The 26,199-nt window shown below is 30.2% G+C and overlaps 1 protein-coding gene across 1 annotated transcript in view; it reads left to right on the forward strand.

Annotated features, from left to right (window-relative positions):
• Positions 1-20,103, forward strand: part of LOC129968940 (uncharacterized) — a 104,962-nt gene extending 84,859 nt beyond the window's left edge. The window contains exons 2-8 of the mRNA XM_056083307.1: positions 6,435-6,635; positions 9,388-10,138; positions 11,009-11,409; positions 13,871-14,201; positions 15,235-15,564; positions 16,270-16,573; positions 17,307-20,103. Coding sequence (XP_055939282.1) covers positions 6,435-6,635; positions 9,388-10,138; positions 11,009-11,409; positions 13,871-14,201; positions 15,235-15,564; positions 16,270-16,573; positions 17,307-17,786 — 2,798 coding nt within the window. The 3' untranslated portion in view covers positions 17,787-20,103. The remainder of the gene's footprint in view (positions 1-6,434; positions 6,636-9,387; positions 10,139-11,008; positions 11,410-13,870; positions 14,202-15,234; positions 15,565-16,269; positions 16,574-17,306) is intronic.
• The last annotated feature ends 6,096 nt before the right edge of the window (positions 20,104-26,199 follow it).

Raw genomic sequence — 26,199 nt, forward strand, 5'->3', positions numbered from 1 at the left:
AAAGATTTTAGAAAGTAAAAATACTTCAGAAAATTTTGGAAAATATTTCTTCGCTATATTATGAAAGTTTTACCTTTTTTTACTTTTCAAAAATCATTGCTATAATATGATTCTAGTCACTAAAATACTAAAAATAAGGTTTTTGCGTTCATAAAATGTCTGTTGCTTTTATGTTTAAATAATAAAAGCTATTTCCGGATAATACAATTGAGTAATAACAAATAAATAAAGGAAGATACAAAAATGGAATTTTAAATATTCAAAACATATGTTATTGTTATCTCACTACTTCGTGTCTTTACTTTTCTAAACAAATGTATGTACCTCTTTATGTACTGATCACTGTTTTAAAATTTTAGTTTTTTTACAGGTGCATTTTTTTCTAAAAGAGAAACAACAATTTGTTTTATCGATATAAACAATTTTTTTCTCAACGAGGAAAAATACTGTCGTCGTTAAGGAAATGTATAATTTTACGAAAAAGTGAAACAATTTGATTAAATAATGCGAAGAAATAGTAAACGACAATCAATCTGGTTAACAACAAACATCTACAGCTTTCAAACTTTCCGTTTCGGACTCCGCTTCTAGACTAACCTATATATGAACTGACTTATTAGTAGATAACGGCTTCAGTTCGAAAAGAGGATATTTCTTTGTATTTGTGTCCTGTCTACATCTGCGATTAGAAGGCCTTCGATCCACTTTGAGTGAGAATTCTTTTATTTCGCCAAGGTGACCCACTTTCGGAACTAAAATCGCCACCAGGTACTTTAGTCGTTACGGAAAATAACGTGGAAAAGCTCTAAAATCATTTGTAGGAAGCCAAAAGTTTAAGGTTGTAGAGAATGTTATTCTCTGGCGGTGGTTTAATTGTTTCCAAGGGCGATATTTTTTGTGGCATTAACTATAATGGACCCTTCTGGTCTCAGTACCATTTGTTTTTGAAGTCGAGCAGAGCTTGACTCTCAGAAAATTCTTGGAGTCGTTTCAAGGTTAGATTGTAAATCGCATTAACTCGGTGAGAAATATAGTTGGCCTTAATTATCCGATATTTGATAGTGAAATCTATTTTTCATAGTGGAGATTTTTTTTGCTTGGTTGCACTTCCTTAAAATTTTGAATTGTTAATTTCGAATGACTAAACGTTTGTTTTTATTTTTTATAATTTATTGTAAAAAAAGACTGGTGAATCAGAATCTATTCATGACTTCTAATCTATGAGCATTAATATGCTGCACAATTTATTAACGCACTAATCAGTTTTAAATAATATATTTGAAAATCGCAAATACGGCTTTCCGCTTTTGGATAATATGTATTTACAATATGTTTTGGTATTTTCTCTCTTTAATTGTCTATCAAGCAATTAATTCTAGCTTAACGAATAATAAGGGAAATGTGTGTGTTGTCGCTGAAAGATAAAAAAAAATCTGTTAATTATCTGCGCAGTTTATATGAGGGTTTAGAAAATGAAATTTTATTACCACAAAAGGCAATATATATTTTAAAATTAATTATCAAGACATGCAAGTCTTTAATAGAACTATGATGGAATTGGACTCCATTGGGGAAAATGATAAACAAAAGAGGTGCAACACGATACTTTCAAGATTACTCGGCTTTTAATGTCTGTCAGAATTTGAAAAATACTTTGTTGTGGGAACCACGAACATTAAATTATGCATACAGAATTTTAATTTAAACACAATCAACATTTTCGATGAACCATTTGGTCACCAAAGGCGCTAAGTAATTTATAAAAAAGCTAAATAATACAAATAATATTAACATTATTTCTATTTAAAAAGTTGAATGAATTATTTATTTAATAAAATTTGTTAGGTGGGAACTTTAGAATTTCAATTATTTGGGAGGAAACTATTGCAATGCCTTTCAAGATATCATCAAATTATATTGAGAGTCGCGATTCCTTTTAAAGAAGGTTTATAAATGGTTTTCTCTGAATTTGATTGTTTCATGGAGTTGTGTTCCAGATGTTTATTAGCACACAATACAGTTTGCTTTTACAAGCCTCAGTGATAAAATTTTGTTGGTGAGTTTGATTTAAGAGTTAAAGATTGTTGCGTTTTATCCTGTAGAAAGGACTTACAATAAACATCATTCTAAATTTTTCTCATTGTGCAAACGACAATTGAACATTACAAAAATGTATTTTAGAACAATTAATTGCCACATTAGATATCATTCGTTTTCATATAATGTATATTAAAATTAGAGTATATTTTTGGAGCTGGAGTATATTTTTGAAACGACCTAAATGATATACTTCTGTGGACCCCCCCCCCCTTCTTTCAATAATTTTGCAAATTATTAAATGTAATATTAATTTCATAAGTATATTTGTATGCTAATACCAAAATATTACCGATATTAAAAATGCAAAATGATGAAATGTGAAAATTTTTTTGCCTAGAAATTCAAAAAATGAACAATTCTATGTATATTCCCCAGTTCAAACAAAATGCCCAACAATAATATTATGATATGTTCGCGACATTGCATGATACTCAGAATATTGAATAACAAAATGGATATGTCTTGCAGTATCAAGAGCTAATAGGGTAATCCATGAATTCACTTGACACAGAAACAACGAAGTATTTAATAAAAGTAATTCGAACTGTACGGTCGCATCAAGATATCAATGAAAGCACATTATTACGTGTTGAAAAGAAATCTATCCATCCATTAATTGTTGATATTGAAAATGTTGTCTGCAAAAATGATAACGATAAGGTAATTAAAATTCTGACGTGGTTCAACAACTGTAAAACTTTTCCAAGTTCTTCAAAACATTTGGGTTTTCCCTCCAATTAATTTCCTTGTTTAAATAAGTTGTAAAAGTATGAAAGTATGCAGCAAAACCCGAAATAAGTACGAGGCATCGCCTTAAAATCAAACAAAACATTTGTTATGCCTCTCCAACACACATCGAAGGCCACTTCAAAAGCACCAAAAGGCGTGTCCCCCTTATTTAAGTCACGAATCTGCTCACAAAAAATATCAGGAAAACGAGTCGGTCCAAGACACCGAAGTGTCCTTCGCCAGAAGATTCGACGAAGGACCGTTATAATAAATGCGTAACAATAAACGCATTAATATGGAGCTAAGAAAAGAAGAAGAAAGGACACTCTTGCCTACAGATGGACGCCATCCAAGGTTTTCGTTAATCAGAGGATTACATGTCCAGGTCCTTCCTCCCTTCGATCTTCAATCAGAAAACCATCCATTCTTCTGATTAAAGAAGATTCTACCCGTCGGCCTTCGCAATCTCAATGTCAAACGCGTGTGGTGGTAAATGGTGTAGGCAGGACACAAAAAACAATGGACATTGATGAAATATGCCAGTTTGCGTAATCATCATTACTTACTAATTGACGATCTTCGTTAATAATGATTGAAAGCATGGCGTAGGTTTGCCTTTGAAGGGATAATGCATTGCATAAAACCCTCATGTAGCTTAATGCCATGTTGGATCAGAATTTTCTGAGTATATTGCATATAATAATAGTTTTTAGATTAAGGGAAAGGCATAAAAATAAATTCGGAATCACCACGTCTATTTTTCAATTTCATTACATTTAGTTATTCTTTGTCGCATTTTGTGATTATCGGTTATGCTCAGAAATAACATGAGCTATGACACATTATAAAATATCGTTGTGTTTAAAAACACAACATTAATTTTCTTATATCAAGTTCACCAATTTTGAATAATGAACTGGAGGCTGAATTCACCAAAAAAGTAACTCGTATGAGGACCTGACGCACAACAAATTCATCGAGTGTTCAAAGAAACTTCTACCGTTATGGTGAGGAAATTTGGAGGATCATTTTCGAGAATAGTTTTGCACAAAAAATTAGTTTTACACCATTTCATATTTTTTAAAAAAATTCTCTTTTTTATGATGTTTATTTAATACTCATATAAATGTTTTCCGATTTTCAGCAATTTTTTAAAAAATATATATATTCTGTATCTATTTAGTTTATATATTATCTGTATAGTTTATAAAACGAATAAAAATGACAAATTACAATCCCACGAAACTCAGAAGATAGATGAACCGGGCATTTACGCCTTCAATAGCACTATGATATTGTGGGACTGTTCTCCATGAGAAAAGTTTATGTGAAATAAACAGAATTTAAGTATTACATTTAAAATACTATGGCTTTAATATCCAACAATTTGACATAAAATGTAGATGTAATTAAATCAAAATGATATTTCTAAAATTACATAAAACCAATATTCCTGACGAACCAACCTGATGGCCAGAGGTAATTAGTAAATGACGAGATTTTCTCCAAAATAGCTTCGAATAATTTCATAAATGGTATGTTACGGTTATGGCAATTAAATTTAACCTATCACTTTATTTGATATCACTGTGTTCAAATATTTTCTGTAGATTTCATTTACATGCAAGTTGTGCAAGAAGTAGAAGAGATGAAGAATCATTTATGCACAATAATACATATAAAATTGTGCAAAATTATCATAACAATTGATTAAATGAAAAGCGTGCAAAAATATAGTCCTTAGGTATTCAATAAAAACGTTGCTTGGTAATGCCATAGCAAAATATCACGAAGAGATAACTTTGTGTTTGTGAACTAAGTGAAGTGAAAAGATGCAGCTCATATCAAAAATCATAATTGAAATTTAAGCCAGGCTCAAAAGAAAAAAGTTTTCTCAGAAAACTTATATTTAATGTTTTTTATAATTGCCTGGTATTTACCACCGTTAATATGTATTGATTTATCGTTACAGTTATGTTATCTTGATTATGACATGCTTCATGGTTATCAAAGGAAACTGAAATCGAAATTCAAATGTTCACTAAACATATATAGTTAAAATCTCATTAATGTGCATACTGAAATACGATTTTAACTATTAACTCACAATCTATAATTGTTTTCCAATAATTTAGTAATAAGATTCTGCTTCTATTTCAATAAACTACAGCATGTTTAGCATACTAATGGACATCCATTAATAATTCAATGCTAATGATCTAATCCGTTTTCTCTTCGGAAACGCAGTTTGCAGATGGAATATATCGACAAGCACTTTCACTCGCTCAGTTTAGGCCTCTGAATTTTATGATTAAGAATGGTTCTTAATTATAAAATTTGCTTGTTGTGCAAATCCATAATGATTGTTTGAAAATATTAGATTTGGCATAATATCTATTTAGACTTTAATTTAGAGCTATTTAAAAAGATTTCTGATTTCTTTGAAATGGAAACATCCATTAATTGAAGTTAATATCTCTAACGTATATTTTCAAACTAACACATTTTATTGCAGCTTTTTTCCCTCAGGGCAAATTTATACTGCTAATTAAAAGAATTGATTTAAACAGAATACGTGAAATATTCTTTATTGCATATTTAAATCTACAAATTCAGTATTCCATTTAAAGTATTATCTTTCAATGGAGCAGCAACTTACATAAAGTTCGGACAGAAAAAGAGAAGGAGAACGCTGATAAAACATTTGATTGCTTATATTATGCTTTCTTTATAAATTTTCGAATGAAGTGTCTATTTCAGAACATTCTTTCCAGGTGATTCAACTTCTTTTTTAGTGAATTAATTTTTATCGAGTAGTTATTCCAGTTATTCACTCGTCTGACGTTTATGCCCATTTATTTTACAAATAATTCGAGTTCATTATTCAATGGACCTCATAACAAAAGTTACAAATGATGTATTTGAGTCAGAGGAATGCTTGAAAAGCGTGGTAATTGATAATTTTTAAGCCTATCTGATAAAGATTATTCATAAAAAATTAATAATAAATAAAGAAGATAATATTTACTCCCACGGAATGTTCGGTTTCATATTATGATTATTTACATAGAAAGATTCAAATCGTCAAAGTATCTCAGATGGAAATACATTTAAGCATTATATATATATAATATTCTTTATTTTTTCAGTTTTATGGTTAATATCATCAAATTCGTCTGTTACTGTTCCAAATCAAGATAAGACCACATTTCAAAAGAAAAGAATGTACCCATTAAGCATACCCCCAGCATGCAAAAAATGCTATCATTCGACTTAACATTTTTCAGTAATATTGAATAATTTATGAGCATGATAAGAGTAATATTATTCCATATCTCTAAATTTCAAAGCTGGAATTTGTTATAAGAACAAAGAATATACAATTCTTAATGCTCTAGTTATTTCACGATTTCCTGCCTTGATTATATATTTCAATGAACATTAAAAGATCATTTATTAGTTACTAATATTTTCAAAAGTACTATTTTTTACACAATCCATTTGCTTTACAGTAATACTATTTAGGATGATGATAAAAAAAAATTAATCTACAGCATCGATAGTTAGAAAAATATATTAACTGAAAATATTTTATTTTTTTCCAGTGTCCGTCCAGTGCCAAAAAGCTACCGATGCCTTCAAATGCCCGCAACAGTTCGGCTACTTCCGTGACGACACGGACTGCAACAAATACTTCATATGTGTGTTCGGAGACGCCCTGCACGATAAGTGCACGCCTGGGCTGTACTTCAACGACGAGCTTCGCATGTGTGACTGGCCCAGAAATGTCAGGACCTGCCAAAGCGGTGAGTGCTATACGCTACTGTGTGCTTTCGTGATGCGGTGGAGAGGCTCGGCCCCCCACTTTAATCAAATAGAACCATCGAGTGGGAGCGTTTCGAAAGTGGTGCAAGAGGATCAGACAAGTTCACCCCATATATGAATGATTTTCGATAAGCGTAAAATGGGTCGCAATGTAGGCTATCACGTTTTTTAGGTTCACCAGAATACAATGCCTTTGAAGGGTATGAATTACATCCATTTAGGATGGTTACATAAGATCAGTTTAACTATAACAAAGGTTGGATGTTGGTTAAGTATAACTATAACAGTGACATTTGACTTTAATAGGAAAGCTAACAATAAGCTTCTAAAAAGTTTTAACTTTTTCGATAAAAATAAAACATGATTTCTCGTCGAATATTAAAGTTTCATTGGTGGAAGTCTAGTTGTAAATATCCTCCGTACTATCTATGAGTAAAATGTTACATATTCAAAACTAACTCGAGTAACTAACTAACTCAAAACTTACTAAACTAATTCAAATCTAAATTTGATTTTTTTTTTTAATTTCGCTTGCTTCGATTAATTTATTGGTGAAATATTTTAGTGTCTTAATGTTTCATACAATAATATACATACAAAATTAAAATCAAAATCCAAAGTATATAATAATATATCCAATTAAAAGAAGAAAAAAATCAGTGCTTTTTTTTTTCTTTTGAAAATTGCAGCTTTTTGATATACATCCTTGTGAACGTTGACTGACAAAAAAAATCAAGGCCTAAAAGCTTAAAAATCATATTTAGATAATAAAAGAAATACATCCGATAAAAGTTTGAAATTTAAAAAAATCTGAAAATTTAATTCTGAATATCTGAATTATCCGGTAAAATTGCAATTGCTTAGCTATCTTCTTGCGTTTTGGCATCCGTTACTTTATTTCCAAATATATCGGCTAGTGGCTATCAAACAAATGGAATTTTTAATATATAACGTTTTGTTCTGTAAGAGATGATATGAAATAAATTTGTACAAAACGGATTACATTCATTATAAGGTCGAATATTGTATAATAATCAAAATTAATAAATTTTGCAAAATTCTAAAATGTTCTAAGATTTAACTCAAATAGGCAGAATTAACATTATGAATGCGTATTTCGTATTAGTGCATTTTATTGAAAATCAGTTCATATTTGAAATTTTCAAACAAAATGTTCAGAATTTGGGCCATTTTCTCTCTCGTTTCCTACAGGATTTTTTGCCCAGTGGCTGATGAATCAGTGATGCAGCAAGAGGTGCCCGGGGGGAAAAAATATTTTTTTTCGCTTTCAATAGTATTAATGACATAAAGCGGATAAAGAGCATTTGGAGAATGGCTTTATTATTTCATCCTCACATCATATCCAGCTTAATGACATATAAACACCGATACTTTGCCTCCTCGGTCCCCTTTAAAAATGACGCCTGTGGCCGCCTCAACATCCTTCCTTAACCTACTTTCATTACGTCAGTTGTAATGACCACTTATTCTATTGTTTAAATGTTTAAATAAAAGATATTAAAAGAAAATTAAAAATTGCATGATAGTCTTTTATTTTAGAGAAAGGATATATAAAATGTATTTTGGCAGTAAAGTTCTATTGAAAATATAATTTTGTCTTTATCAAACAAGAAAAATAAGAATGAAATTCCATACTTTTTTTTGCTTTTCCGTATATGAAGGATACAAAAAGCAAGTATTGTAATCGATAAAAATTTAAACTTGAGACGTGAACGAATCTCCATTTTTCAGAGCGAATCCAAACAGACACATTTCTAAATCTACGTCTGTCTGTCTGTGAAGTCAGTAACGATTGAGTTACATGGATAAAATTTGATATATGATCTTTTCTCCAAATTTATAGATTTCGATCAGATTTAAACGAATCCAAACAAAGAAAGGACAGCGAAATAAGGCTGTCTTAGCACCAATGAGAACGATATACAAATCATAAAGAGCTAGAAAAATAAACAGAGATTTTATATCTAAAGTGTAAATCCATATCAAATTTTGAATTAAATCCATCAAAGTATTGGACACCTGACGGTTTATATTTTCATATGCCTGTAAATGTATATGAAAGTATGCTCAAAAGCACAATGACTTTAAATTATTGAAATTTGGTGCATGATTCTGTTGGTAAAATTTTAGTTCTGTATAAAATTTCGATTTCAATCGACCATATGTAAGGAGTTTAAAATAAATATTTGGCTTTCTTTACTATACTAAGAAGCCCAAAACTCGTATGCACGGAACACTAAAATTAAAAACATGAGCACTCGTAGCGCTCACAACCTTGCCCAAAGTCCACAATTTTGTTGTTGTTGTTGTTGTTGTAAGAAAGAGAAAGCATTTTTATCAGTGAGTATACGAGAAAATTTCGGAAAAGCCATTCGAACTGGTTTCCCATAACTCTTTCCTTGCTTATTCAGACAACTTCTAGATTTAAATAATGTTGGCATAAAATAATACTAAAGAGAATCTTTTATTTACTCATTTCTGCAACTTATATCATCTACATTTTTGAATTGAACAACAGCTTATAGCATTGACTTCAATTACGTGTCATTATTTCAATAAAATGTATAGAAAGCCGATAAGCTGTTTCTAAGTATAAATATTTTCATTCTTCTATAATGCTTATACGACGGCATTAAGTGTAGTAAACAATGATATGAAATTAATAACTGACATTTTTATCTTGCAATTATTTTCAATCTAATATTTTTACAGGAGGTGGTCTATCTGGTGCTGGATCTGAGACAACAGGCCGAAGAGTCTACGGAACTTCTACTAGCCGACCAAGATCTTCCAGCAGCAGCAGACCTTCCTACCACCGTAACGAAAATATTCATAGTCCCAACTCCATTGCTCCAGCCAACCCGACTCAGGACACCCGTATTGGCAGCCGATACACACCTCCTATTTCTATTGGTGAATCTTATGCCATGTCTAGCAGGAATGCAACACAATTCCGACCTTCATCCTACGGAAGACCATCCTCTCACACCACAACCAGAGCTCTCCCAGCAACAAGTGCACGACCTTACTTGTACAGCACAGGTGCGCCGGCTAGTTTCAAGCCAGTATATTACAGAGTGACGAAACCTGCAAACCCAACAGGGTCACCGAGGGATTCGTCCAGCAGCAAAAGGAAAGTATACGAAGAGGATTACTACGATACCGAGTACGAAGATGATGAAAGCAGCATCGAAGAACCACAGCTTATGGTTAATCAGCATCTCCGAAGCGGTAATAACCTGTATGTGAGACCCATATCCATTGCCAGCATCAGAACAAGTGCAGCACCTAGGCCTGCTCCCAGCTCTAGGCCGACTTATAACTCCAATGGAAATATTCTGCGTGGTCCACCAAATACAAGGAATTCCAATGTTCAACCAAAGGTCACATACACTAGCTTCGATACCAGAGGACAATCAAGACCTTCTGCATATGACAGTCGAGAATCGGTTGAAAATGACAGGTAAAAGTTGTTTCATAAGCAGTATTGGAAACTTGTTTTCCTATTTTACTGAAGAAGAAAAAATATCTCTATATGTATATAAATAATATATCATCCAACCTCTTTTTCTGTAAGATATGTTTCGGAATTTTTTGTTCATAGTAAAAGAAAATCCTATCCCGTAAAATTTTTTCATTTATAAGAATTTTAGATCATTTCAAATAATATTAATGCAGTACTTTTTCCAAGAATCTTTGTACTAAAACATGATGAATAGTATCGTTTACTTGTTCTGCAGAATGTTCTGCTCTGAAAAAAATATAGAATATAATGTCAAAATAAGAAATAATTTCAACAACTGATACTCGAAATGTAAAGAAGTAAGGTTACAAATTTTGGAATACACAAACTATACATATTTCTTCTGCAACATATTTAAAGTAATATTCCATATACATATAATAATAAATGTTTTTTTAAATTTATTTAACCAAGAAATGATTAACAATCTGTGAAAAAAAATCTAGAAAAAAAATATTGTAGAATAATGAAAACCACAGAGAAGAAGAAATTCTTCATCTCTATGATACAACCTATTGCTTCAGAAAAAATAATAAACCTCCTATGTTAATAAACTGAAAAGTCTAATACTTAATCTTGTTCATTTGCATTCGAACCACTAAAATTTTATGCATATTTATAGCTAATATTTTCATTATTTTTTTTTATTTTATTTATTTATTTATTTTTGCAAATAGCGATATTGTTTTGACAATTAATTGATTATAGAAACTAAATACAAAATGATAGCGGCAAAAATGTCATATACAATTTTCACTCATGCTGTAAAAACATAAATATGATTAAATATATTAACTTTTGTTTCCCCAGATCTTCGTACACTCGCAACATAATGCGACCTGCAGCTCCAACTCACGGTAGCAACGTCAGAACTCGAACTTCCAACAGCAACAGCAACAGGAACTCGGCCTTGTCTTCCACATACACTTCCAATCCAAGAGATACGGATTCCCTGATCCACCTTCGACCTCAAGTGAGCAACGACCGTGGCATTCAGTCCCTGGACAACGGCGGTGAAAGTTTGGATGCACAGTTTGGCACCAATCCCAGGGCTATCAGTCTACCAGACAGGCCTTACAAGAATCCCAACTCTTATGAGTCCAGCAGTGAGCTGAGAAAATCTGAAAGGAACCATCATCAACAACAGTATAGCAAACCCAAGGTGTCATCGACACGTTTTTCAGCTCCCGCAAGACCAGCATACAAGACTGGTAATTGCTTTCTACATTTGCGGAAGTTATTAATGGGCGGTGGAAATACTTTATTTTATTAGTCTTTATATGTTTGATAATGCTGTTAATATTAATTTTTTAAGCGTTTAAAGCGGTACTCTGCTCGGGGCATGTATTGAATGCTCACATGTTTAGATGCTTGAATTGAGTTTGATAATTAAAGTAAATATTATTGGCATGTTTGCGCTTTGTTTCTAATTGTTTTAATTGCTACGTTTTACTTCATGCTAAGCATTTCGGTAGCTGTGATTAAATGATAATTTTGCAATACAATTTCTGTTTGCCATGTTTTTGAATTAGAAGCAAGAACCCTACTAACTTTTGATAAATTTTATTATTATAACCAAAAGCGCTTCGTTTCTGTGACTTAAATAATAAGGAACGTTAAATACTAGCAATTTCTTTTATATGTGTTAACTTAAAATTTTCTTTATTCTTTGTTTAATCTGACATCCAATTCAGCAATGGAAATTAAACTTATTAATATTATAAAATTTGGGTAAAAATAAAATTCAAGCAAATTCTTTAAACAAAATTTAGGGTGAAAACTTAAAATCAAAACACTTAATGAATCCAATAATAAAATCTCAAAATTTAAATTAAATATCTTGTCATTTTGATCGGAAATTTTAAGAGAAAATTGCTATTTCTTCCAAATAAAACTTAAAACAAGAAAACAAATTGACCTGCTCTGCATGTGTAATAAAAAAGATTCATTTAAAATGTAAATTTGTAAATTTTTGGTAAGTTATAATTTAATATAACTACTTTAGTTCTAAAAATTGAATATTCCAAAAAATGAAAATTGACAGTGCTTATATAGATTTTAATGACATAAATAAAAATAAAAATAGGTGATCCTCTTTCAGAAAAATTTCTCCTGATAACAAAATAAATAGATCATACAGTGATGAAATACCTTATCAAAATGAATAACTCTCCCAACTGAAATCAAACAAAGGAAATATTGTGTCATGTTCGTAAAATTTATTGTAGTAGAAACAATACTATCCTTGAAAATTCAACAGTTCACGGTTGAAATTCGAATAATATGAATCCATAGCAGTGATCAGGTGCCTTTCAGTTTCGAACAAGGCTGCCCCATACTCTTTTTTATACTTGATGTAGCTCATAAAAGTTTTATGGGTAATAAATCTTGTACAATCCAATTGCTCTTCTCCAAAAAGAATAGCTGTCTCAGCTACTCGTATTTATGTCAGTGAAAAATAACTCAATTGGTATCTGCAAGAGGAAAAAAATCATGATATTAAAGCTTTGTTTTATAGAAAAAGAAAAAAAATCATTTACATATTATGCTCTGTAAAAATTTAATTTTCTCATCGTAATCTTGTGATGTTAGAATTTGATGAAGAAATACTAAAACATGCTGCTTCATATCGTTGCATACGGTGATTTCCAAATAATTCAGAACAGGACAAAGCATTTTTGCCTTTATGGATTTTATAGCATGTCCTTATTTATTATCATAACTGACAGACATTCTTTCATTCCTTTATATATTTATATTACATGCCCGGTAGAAAAACATTGGCAAAAATCAATACGAGAAATGATTATGCAGCCAAAGCTCCTCAAGTTTTCATGTCCTCTACATGTGTTTTTTATTACAAAGATCAGGTACGAGATTTGGCAACATTATGCTAAGGTGGTTATGAGGTGAATTGTCCTGTTTATTCTTCCTCGGAGTATTGATTACAGATTTACTAACGGCTGCAGTAAATAATCCGTGAAGCTCAAATGATTTATACAAGTATATGCAAGACGGTATAAAGTATTTTTAGAGAAAAACAATCATTTCTATTAATAAATGTTTCATTTCTGTTTAGATAATTTAATTTTTGCCCTTGTAATTCAACTTTTAAATGCATTTAACAAAAGCCAAATATAAAATCAAAATATTTTCTTAATCTTCTTCACAAAACTTATACTTTCATTCTGATTCTATAAAAAATTGTGTAATAAAGAAAACTGTATGATTCATATGCTCTTAGAACAAATGGTTATCGGTTTCTGACTACTTAATTCATAAACCGAATAAAGTATCTCTGAATTTTCAGTACCTAGATATAATTGCATTGTATTTTTAAAATATTGGATTTCAAATGAGTCAAATGTTTCATATTATTACAATAAATTTTTCAAAAATTGAAATTATGCTATTAAAAGTCATTTCTTTTCCTTTTACATTTTAAATTACAAAAGATAAAAATAGATTTCAAATTTTTCTTGGTTCATATGTTAAAAATTAAAAAATTTGAAAAAACGATTTCTTTATTTGGCATTTATGAACAAATTAGATTCAAATGGTTAACATTCTAAAAAAGTTAACACTGTCTTAAAATGCCGTTATAATTTTGATATCTTCCACAAAAACGCTTGAATGCTTTACTTTAATTAATTTTTTAACTTTAATTTACAGAAGATTCATCAGAAGAAACTTATGATGAATACCCAGAATATTATTACGACGATGAAGACTACGAAGATGATGACGATGCGCAAAACATCAGCCCTGTTCCTAAAGTAGTGATAAGGCTTCAGAAGCCCGCTTCAACAACAAGAAAGACCACGACCACCACAACAACAACCACGACGACGACGAAGCGACCCGCTACAACCACGACTAGACGGCTAATACCTCCAGCCATCACCAAACCACCCAAAAGAGGTTTGCCTTTCGGCATCAGTCGACCGGCCACCAAAACTACTTTCAAAGTGGGTCCTAAGCCTCTCCCCAAGCTGCCATCGAGGTATAAATTTTAACGAAAACCAAGTTGTTTGGTTTTTAACGAATAGATGCGAATTAAATCAGTTTTCCTAACTATCATTTCTGATGGAAATATCTTTTATATTATAATAATAATCTTTCATATCACATATTTTCTTTTGATGCATTATATATACATGCACTCCTTTTCATAATACTAGAAGCGAAAACTTTTAAATTGAAATATTTATTTTTGTGTTTGAAATACTTGTAAAATACTTCACAATACCAGAAAAACTTATTTAAACATCGAATTGAAATATATATATATTTCTTTTCTTCTTTATAAACACTGTTTTAATGAAATAAATTCCGGCATATTGAGGCTAAATATTAGAAAAAAATTTCTGGTAAAAGTCACTATGATCCACGGCTAATTAGGGTAAAATTTATCTTTAATCTTTTAATTTTAAAGCTTTTTAAAATTTTAATGTTCATTAAATCTTATTCCATTTGAAATTTGATCTCATTGTTCCGTACTATCCTGTGTGGCCAAAATGATGTATGGGGCCAACAAAAACCCCAAACTAATTCTAATCCCACTCAGTCTAATATAAAAACTTATAATTTTTTTTTAATTTAAGAGCATATAAATTTTAAGTACTTTTTACTTCTTAGTTTTCCAAAACAAAATGATTTTATTTCAATTTAATATTTTCTCTTCAGAACTAGTTTGATCATTATTTTTTCATCTCAGCTGGAAAAGAAAAATATTATCTTTTAAAAAATATCACCATGTCAACACCATGATGTCAAAGAAATTTAAAGCAGTTAATGTGACTTTCATGATTCGAATGATGTGAATTCGATTTATCTTTAAAAGCTAACTCTTAGCAGCTAAATTAATTGCTGAGAAAAAATCATTTTAAGAGTTCAAACTTTTGCTTGATGTGATTTTTAGAATATAAAGAGATCTAAATAAACTTTTCCTAATTTATAAAAAAATTGTTACACATAAATTGCTGCATTTAGCAATTTACATTATCTAAAACATACATTGTATTTAATTTCTGCAGACCTGGATCAGCCTATCCCACACCCCGACCTCAGACCGTAGCTGAGAAGTGCACCAGCAGAAACTGTGTCCTCCCTGACTGTCGCTGCGCCAGCGCAGAAATCCCAGGCAAGCTGCCCGCTAGAGAAACACCCCAGATCGTCCTCATCACCTTCGACGATGCCGTCAACGACCTCAACTACGAATTGTACGCCGAACTCTTCGACACCAGGAAGAATCCCAACGGATGTCCGATCCTCGGCACCTTCTACGTCTCTCACGAGTGGACCGACTACGGAATGGTCCAGTCTCTCTATTCCAAAGGACACGAGATGGCGTCTCACTCCATCACGTAAGCCAATTAAGTTAACTTGCACATTTTATTTAGATTTTCACTTTATCTGTTCCATAAAAAAATATTTTGATTATAGCTGATTATCTCATTCCTAGTGAACATAATACGGAGTAGCGGTAAGCGATGTCAGAGTTAGTCGAGTGTTTACTCTACCAAATATCAATTGAATACATAGACCTTTTGAGCATTTACTCCATCTGAAAATTAAAAGTCCTTTCATTAGCGCATGATGAAGAGGCTAGCAGAACGGGGTGTTTTCCTCTCTCAGTTGCCGTACTGATTTGATCAGTACGACCAGACATGAAAGAAAGTTCACAGTAATGCTTTTACAGTTCCAAAGAGGTTTCGAGCAAACAATTACTTCAATAACACATTTAGGAGCTCAGAAAAATATTTGAACCAAAGGTTAAGACAGAAAAAATGGGATTAGGAAATCGTTCTTTCATATTTATTTCATAACAATAATCAAAAGTAATCAAGGGAACTAACTTGATTTTAATCATTTCATCAAAGCTTTTCAGCGCAATAGTTTTTGCTGTAAAAAGTCCTTTGATAATAACAAGAAATGGCAATGGGAAAATCTAAAAGTTCTTGGTTAGATAAAACAATTTTTATCGATGTTGCTGCACTTAATTCGAATTTTGTAATATTCAAATGCTTGCTTTCTCTCTTCCCTTACTGATGGTTCTGTTTCTTCTGCAGGCATAGCCACGGAGAAAAATTCTCTGTCAACCGCTGGACACAAGAAATCGCCGGACAGCGAGAAATCCTCCACCTGTACGGCGGAGTCAAGCTGGAAGACATTCGAGGCATGCGAGCACCCTTCCTGCAAGTCGGAGGCAATAGCATGTTCGAGAGTTTGTATCTCAATAATTTTACTTACGACTCCTCCATGCCTGTACTGGACAACAACCCACCCTTTTTCCCTTACACACTGGACTACAATATTGGACATGAATGCATGATTCCTCCTTGTCCTACCAAATCATTCCCGGGCCTGTGGGAAGTAAGTAATGTTCTGAAGAAATTTGTTCAAAATAAGGTCTGATGTCCTTTAGTTTTTGCTTTATTGGTGCCATCCGGCCTTGATAGTTAAATTTTATATTTTATGGCGCATAATTTAAATAGTACAATATATTGTGCAATATTGCTTAACATTATTCGATATTATATAATGTGATACGATATTATACAGCATTATGCGGTATTGAAAATATTTTATAATATTGAAATTGAAAATAACGAAATTTATCCGTAATTGAATAAGGATAAAATCTCTTTTTTTATTTCATTGCATACCTACAGAAAAATAGATATATTTTTACCATACCATTAGATACCATAATATTTGGCTACATCTAGAAGGCTTATTATCAAATAATTAACTGGCATGATATGTGGTAAGTTACTATACAAAATTTAGGGAAAAAATGATAATCATGCGTTTTTTATATTTTTTTCAAGAAAAATTAATACCAATGTGATAAAATCAATGTAAAATGATAATTATTAATCTGTTAAGATTAATGCATGACCATGTAATAGATTAAGAGTAATATGTTTAAGAGTAATAAATTTTGATTTTCAATTGTAATTTTTGCAAAAATAATCTATTTTAAAATTAGAAAACAGTTTGTTTGTTTTAATATTGAAATTCAAAATATCGAAAAATATTTGAGAATTTCCTCATTATATAAAAAAAAATATTTTTTAACACCCCGAACTCTTTTTAATTTTAGGTTGGCATGGTTATGTGGAATGACTACAGAGGTGGCAGATGCTCCATGGGTGACGCCTGCGCAAATCCAGATAACGCTGAAGATGTCTTCAAAATGCTTCTTAAGAATTTCGAACGCCACTACAACTCGAATAGGGCTCCATTCGGTCTCTTCTATCACGCAGCTTGGTTCACAACTCAGCACTATAGAAAGGGTTATATGAAATTCATCGACTACATCAACTCCAAGGATGACGTCTATATGGTAACCAACTGGCAAGCAATCCAATGGATGAGGGACCCAACCCCACTCTCCAGTATCCAATCCTTCAAGCCATGGCAATGCCCCAAGGATCCAGAAAAACCCGGCCCATGCCATCACCCGAAGGCTTGCAATCTGAACTACAAAGGAGGAAGCAGAAGCCTGAAAACTTGCCAACCCTGTCCGTCGGTCTTCCCCTGGACCGGTAGGACCGGATTCGACGAAGTGTACGCCGTTTAATAGAATTATGGAAAGACAATCTGTAACAAAACTATGATGATGCACAGAGTGATTCTCTGTCACTGGCAGAAGTGAGAGAATTACTTCAGTGTGATTTGTTACATTCCCCATCCATGTGACTGTTTAGAAGCAAGATCATGAACTGAGATCTTTTAAATGCCAAATGTTCTGAAACTTCTTAGATTTCTTTGGAGCTCGACAAATATTTATTCATCAGTATTTCAACAAAAAAGTAATTAGATATAATTTTCCAAATTCAAAAAGTAATTGGTGGTATAAAAAAAAGCAAAGTAAAGTTTCACTCGCAGATATTAAAGATATTTTCACTTCAATTTTTATATTTTTCTATACATGAAATCCAAAATAATAATGATTCACAATAATTAGGAAATAATGATTTGTTTATAATTAAACACATAATTTTGATATCTGACAGCTACGATATTTAAAATGTTTGATTTGTCGAGCTCTGATGATCTCAATAAACACGTTGATTATTACCTTTTATTTAAACAATTCATTACTGCATGATATATTTTTAAGTTACATTATTGTAATTTGTAGTTTGCACGAAAACAATTTTGAAATTTGGGATTTTCCCATTTAATCATAGCACTTTTTCATGTCACGCATTAACATATTATTCCATAAAACAACCAATTGTGCATGTTTTGAGAAAAAAAATTTCAAACAAATGGAAAAGTATTAAGAAAATCACATTTTTCATTAAATTTATCTGTCAAAATTTACAATGCCAACAAGCTTTAAATTTTTTTATAATTTTATTCAAGGTAATAATTTTGAATTCGAACAAAAGTTATTCAGGAATTCTTTTAATCTTATAAACAAATCATTTATGAGATTATGAGAAAGAACAAATGCGAAAATAGCCAGCGTGCGAAGGAATTCACTGCCAAACGGAATTCCATTTCTTTAACAGGAACAGCTATGCTCTTATTTAATCAGTTTGGGGCTGAGCCCTGATTTAGTTCCGTCCAAAGTATAATTTATAGCTAAAAATTCACTTGCCACAGTCAAAAATATTTTTTAGTTAAGATATGTGACTACGTTCGGATAATTTTTTTAAAAGTTATATGCATATATTTATATTATATTTTTTCATATATTTATATATATATATATTTATATTCTATTTTATATTATACATATATTTATATATATTGAGTTTTTCATAAATACACTGCAAAACATCTATGAAAATTAAATATATCAGTTGAAATGAAAAATGTTTTTTAATCTGGAACCATTTTATTATTATTTTAATTTGGCTAAAATGAGATATAAAGGAGAAACGTTTTAGCTTAAAAGTATATCAAATGATGCAAAAAATATATCAAAAACATATTTATTCGAAAATTTAAAGATTACTGAAGAAAAATATTACTTAATTTCGGAATTAAAAATTAAACTCTCTTTCTAACAAGTGTTTAAATATTGGAGTAAAATTGATGAACAATGCGAAATTGTCATTTTTTTTTTTAGCATTTCTGAAATTGTTTCTGCATAAATTCTTTAGTAAATTAAATAAAAGTTAATTTTAATTAATTAAAATAATTCAACTAAAAAAGAAAATCTTTCTACGTAAATTAGTAGAAATTATTTAGATTATATTGCAGTTTCGGAATTGAAGAACATATTAAGAAATTATTGTCATAAATTTTACCAAACAAATGTATGAAATTTCAATTTATGAAATTTTTTTGTAAGGAGATTTTACCAAAATTTAAAATTAAGAAAACAGCATTTAAAGATATAAGATAGTATTAAAACGTAAACCATGCAAATATAAAAAAATAAAACTTCCTAAGGATTGAGTTTAAAAACATAACTGAAATTGTTTTTTTATATAGAAAATTGCTCAGAAACTAAGAATATCGAAAAACCTTATTTAATAATTCCGCCAAAAAAAAAAAAAAAAAAATTCTTTCCCATGTAGTCACCTACCTTAAGAATTTGCAAATGGAAACCGAAAAAGAAATATTCCATAATTTCCTTTCAAATATCAATTTTTTTCTTAAATAATCTGTCACGAAATCTATATATTGTTAATGAATAATAATGCCAAATATCAAATAGATATTTTCATGTTATGTTTTTAATTCATTGTAAAACTAAATTATTCACTTTCATTGAAAAGTTGCTGCAGGGAATCGGTGCCCCCGACTGTAATTTAACAAATATCTTGTTTGTTGTCGCACAGCTGTTGCTGTAAGTAAAATTATCTCCATTTTCGGAGAATGTCCGGTGATGGTTGTTCTGTTTGAAAAAAAATTCAATAAAATATTTTCTTTTTGTACGTGCTTCATTCTGTTTCTTGACACAGACTTACACATATCTCATTTTTTTACATTGCAAAATGCTCATGAGTAGAAAATGCATTTTGATTTGATTCCATAATTATAACAGAATTAATTTCTAGAACTACGCGTAAGGGATTAAGATCATGCAAGGACCCACGATTAGACGATAAAAATTAGTAGCCGCAGCTATATTTTATGGATCGTACTGCAAATTATTCATTTTGAGGGAAATTGATTTGAAAATGGTAGTGTTTGAAGGATGGCATACTATCTGCAAATTGTGATAAATATGACGTAAAACTAAACGTTTAAAATGCTCTGAAAAACATAAAATTGGATTTAGAATTAGGAAATATTACCTTACATTTTGAGAGGAAATGTTTAGTTGTAAAAAGTTTTCTTGCAAAATTTTGATTAAATTTTTAATCAAAAACTAATCAGTGCTTTTACATTTTTCCTCAATAACTTCAAAACACATTACTGTACACGACCCTTTAAAACTATAAGTAATAATAAGTTTTCAGTAATATCAATTTTTTCCTTGCAAGTTTTCTCTAATATTAAAAAAAAATATTTTAAATACATTTATAATTATACTTTCCCACTATTTTAGTTTATGGATTTATACTCATTTGCATCAAATAATTTTTTTTATGCATGTAATCCCTGACATATGATTAAAAGCAAATTTTAAAAATAAAGAAATGAATCAAGTTTAAAACATCCCAGTGCTGCAATGTTTCTGATTAGAGGTTCTAATTTTGTTTTGTTTTGTTTTTGTTCTTATGATATATTGTTCCCACAGTTAATCAGTGTATCTATCATAAACAGTCTGTTATACACTTGATTGCAGTAATTTGAGTTTTAGATAGCCATTTACGCATCTTTAAGTAAACTTTACAGCACAGCATATTTCCTCACAACTCTCTCGCGTACTCTAACAAAAATGCTATCCCTCCCCCCCCCCCCCCATAAAATTGTGAGTATTGCATTGATGAACCCTACATGGCATTGGCGAACAATAGTTATGAAATATTGACCTTTGGTGTGCATTTAGCATTTTAACTGAATCAATCGTGTGATCGATCATTGGCGATTTTTTCTGGATTAATACCTCTCATTTAGCAATAAGTACCCGAAAATTGAATCAGGTTTTTACAGGATTAAAACCAAAATTTTGCAAACAACTACTATAATTGTAGTCACAAAATCGCATATTCATATATTTAAGTTACAGCGTTTTTGAATTATTGGGCTTACAAGCTTGTGAAAGTACAGACCGATAAAAACTTAACTTCTTGACGGATTTGAATACCAAATGATAAATTTGTGTACCGAATCTTATTCATCTAGTTCTTTTCATTTTGTAGTTATTGTGTAAACTTGCATTCAAAGAGTCAGTCAGATAAATTTCTAAATGGATTGTGCTCAAAATTTGATAAAACATCAACATAATTGGTGTAAAAACTATATACCAAATTTTATCAGTCCAGTTCAAGGCATTTTTTTAATTATCTTTATAACAGGCAGACAGAATGACAGACATAATGCCAAAAAATTCATTTTTCTAACTTAGAGAAATCTAAAATGTGGAGATTCGTCAAAATCTCGTGTTCGAATTCTTTTAATGATTGATATACTTTTTCTATACCTCTTGTGCGAGAAAGTAAAAATTTTAGCGTGAGATCAGTGATTCTCCCTCAAGCTTCTGTTTTCGCAATAATTTAACTGGTTCAGCAATGATTGTAACATTGTGAAAGCATAGACTAATGTCAGATCAACAGTTTTATGCCTGTAAATAAATATTTTTCAAATATAAATTTTTTTTAAAAAAATTAGTTCAAATACTAAACAAAATAATCTTTCAGGATATGGACTAACCCGTAAATGATTAATTTCATATATAAAGTATTATTATAAGATCATTTCGATTAGAAGTGGAAGCCAAAATTGAAGTGGAGTTCATTTGTGATATGAAGAGTCACCATAGGGTTCAGTTTTCATGGGTTCTTGGCATGAATTTAATACACTAAATGAACCATGTCAACAAGACATTTACAAACACTATCCATAAGGCTGATAATAAATTACACTATTTTATTACAATATTGAGATAAAGAGACTTTTGTAATTTTCTCTACTAATACAGCATTTCAACATTATTCTAGAAATGACTAAATGTGCTATGTAAGAAAACTTGCATCTTTCACTTATAAACTAGATAAAAATACAAATGGATAACCTGTTTTAAGAATTTATTTCAGTAATTTATTAAGATGTATTGATTTACACACTTTTTTTGTGTTTTTATATTCACTTCAGTACTTCAAAGTTTACATTCAGTACTACATCTTAACACAATTTTTTAATATTGTGGTGGAATGAAGATCATTATGATCCGTGCAGTAGAATCAAGAGGACGCATGTTTTCGGTAACATTTCTTTAATGATCACATTTCACACAAAACACGAAGACAAGACATTGACACGCGCTCACCTCAACAGAAAAACATCGCATCTCATTATTTACAAGCGCAGTGCACTATGGGATGCATACCTAATCAGGCATCGCCATCTATTATTCAAAAGAGAAGATAGAGTAATCCAACTGTTGCAATATGCGATTTTACTTAAAGTCAATATTTAACCGAATATTACTAAAACCTCTTTCCTTAAAGTACACATAAAATAAAAGAAAAAAATGACATTTTCAATTAAAAATTTTATTAACAGTTTACCTAATCAGACATCGCCATCTATTATTCAAAAGAGAAGATAGAGTAATCCAACTGTTGCAATATGCGATTTTGCTTAAAGTCAATATTTAACCGAATATTACTAAAACCTCTTTTCTTAAAGTACACATGAAATAGAAGAAAAAAATGACATTTTCAATTAAAAATTTTATTAACAGTTTACCTAATCAGACATCGCCATCTATTATTCAAAAGAGAAGATAGAGTAATCCAACTGTTGCAATATGCGATTTTGCTTAAAGTCAATATTTAACCGAATATTACTAAAACCTCTTTTCTTAAAGTACACATGAAATAGAAGAAAAAAATGACATTTTCAATTAAAAATTTTATTAACAGTTTACCTAATCAGACATCGCCATCTATTATTCAAAAGAGAAGATAGAGTAATCCAACTGTTGCAATATGCGATTTTGCTTAAAGTCAATATTTAACCGAATATTACTAAAACCTCTTTTCTTAAAGTACACATGAAATAGAAGAAAAAAATGACATTTTCAATTAAAAATTTTATTAACAGTTTACCTAATCAGACATCGCCATCTATTATTCAAAAGAGAAGATAGAGTAATCCAACTGTTGCAATATGCGATTTTGCTTAAAGTCAATATTTAACCGAATATTACTAAAACCTCTTTTCTTAAAGTACACATGAAATAGAAGAAAAAAATGACATTTTCAATTAAAAATTTTATTAACAGTTTACCTAATCAGACATCGCCATCTATTATTCAAAAGAGAAGATAGAGTAATCCAACTGTTGCAATATGCGATTTTGCTTAAAGTCAATATTTAACCGAATATTACTAAAACCTCTTTTCTTAAAGTACACATGAAATAGAAGAAAAAAATGACATTTTCAATTAAAAATTTTATTAACAGTTTACCTAATCAGACATCGCCATCTATTATTCAAAAGAGAAGATAGAGTAATCCAACTGTTGCAATATGCGATTTTGCTTAAAGTCAATATTTAACCGAATATTACTAAAACCTCTTTTCTTAAAGTACACATGAAATAGAAGAAAAAAATGACATTTTCAATTAAAAATTTTATTAACAGTTTACCTAATCAGACATCGCCATCTATTATTCAAAAGAGAAGATAGAGTAATCCAACTGTTGCAATATGCGATTTTGCTTAAAGTCAATATTTAACCGAATATTACTAAAACCTCTTTTCTTAAAGTACACATGAAATAGAAGAAAAAAATGACATTTTCAATTAAAAATTTTATTAACAGTTTACCTAATCAGACATCGCCATCTATTATTCAAAAGAGAAGATAGAGTAATCCAACTGTTGCAATATGCGATTTTGCTTAAAGTCAATATTTAACCGAATATTACTAAAACCTCTTTTCTTAAAGTACACATGAAATAGAAGAAAAAAATGACATTTTCAATTAAAAATTTTATTAACAGTTTACCTAATCAGACATCGCCATCTATTATTCAAAAGAGAAGATAGAGTAATCCAACTGTTGCAATATGCGATTTTGCTTAAAGTCAATATTTAACCGAATATTACTAAAACCTCTTTTCTTAAAGTACACATGAAATAGAAGAAAAAAATGACATTTTCAATTAAAAATTTTATTAACAGTTTACCTAATCAGACATCGCCATCTATTATTCAAAAGAGAAGATAGAGTAATCCAACTGTTGCAATATGCGATTTTGCTTAAAGTCAATATTTAACCGAATATTACTAAAACCTCTTTTCTTAAAGTACACATGAAATAGAAGAAAAAAATGACATTTTCAATTAAAAATTTTATTAACAGTTTACCTAATCAGACATCGCCATCTATTATTCAAAAGAGAAGATAGAGTAATCCAACTGTTGCAATATGCGATTTTGCTTAAAGTCAATATTTAACCGAATATTACTAAAACCTCTTTTCTTAAAGTACACATGAAATAGAAGAAAAAAATGACATTTTCAATTAAAAATTTTATTAACAGTTTACCTAATCAGACATCGCCATCTATTATTCAAAAGAGAAGATAGAGTAATCCAACTGTTGCAATATGCGATTTTGCTTAAAGTCAATATTTAACCGAATATTACTAAAACCTCTTTTCTTAAAGTACACATGAAATAGAAGAAAAAAATGACATTTTCAATTAAAAATTTTATTAACAGTTTACCTAATCAGACATCGCCATCTATTATTCAAAAGAGAAGATAGAGTAATCCAACTGTTGCAATATGCGATTTTGCTTAAAGTCAATATTTAACCGAATATTACTAAAACCTCTTTTCTTAAAGTACACATGAAATAGAAGAAAAAAATGACATTTTCAATTAAAAATTTTATTAACAGTTTACCTAATCAGACATCGCCATCTATTATTCAAAAGAGAAGATAGAGTAATCCAACTGTTGCAATATGCGATTTTGCTTAAAGTCAATATTTAACCGAATATTACTAAAACCTCTTTTCTTAAAGTACACATGAAATAGAAGAAAAAAATGACATTTTCAATTAAAAATTTTATTAACAGTTTACCTAATCAGACATCGCCATCTATTATTCAAAAGAGAAGATAGAGTAATCCAACTGTTGCAATATGCGATTTTGCTTAAAGTCAATATTTAACCGAATATTACTAAAACCTCTTTTCTTAAAGTACACATGAAATAGAAGAAAAAAATGACATTTTCAATTAAAAATTTTATTAACAGTTTACCTAATCAGACATCGCCATCTATTATTCAAAAGAGAAGATAGAGTAATCCAACTGTTGCAATATGCGATTTTGCTTAAAGTCAATATTTAACCGAATATTACTAAAACCTCTTTTCTTAAAGTACACATGAAATAGAAGAAAAAAATGACATTTTCAATTAAAAATTTTATTAACAGTTTACCTAATCAGACATCGCCATCTATTATTCAAAAGAGAAGATAGAGTAATCCAACTGTTGCAATATGCGATTTTGCTTAAAGTCAATATTTAACCGAATATTACTAAAACCTCTTTTCTTAAAGTACACATGAAATAGAAGAAAAAAATGACATTTTCAATTAAAAATTTTATTAACAGTTTACCTAATCAGACATCGCCATCTATTATTCAAAAGAGAAGATAGAGTAATCCAACTGTTGCAATATGCGATTTTGCTTAAAGTCAATATTTAACCGAATATTACTAAAACCTCTTTTCTTAAAGTACACATGAAATAGAAGAAAAAAATGACATTTTCAATTAAAAATTTTATTAACAGTTTACCTAATCAGACATCGCCATCTATTATTCAAAAGAGAAGATAGAGTAATCCAACTGTTGCAATATGCGATTTTGCTTAAAGTCAATATTTAACCGAAT

This window comes from Argiope bruennichi, chromosome 1 (assembly GCF_947563725.1).
Source record: "Argiope bruennichi chromosome 1, qqArgBrue1.1, whole genome shotgun sequence".
NCBI classification, from domain to species: Eukaryota; Metazoa; Arthropoda; class Arachnida; order Araneae; family Araneidae; genus Argiope; species Argiope bruennichi.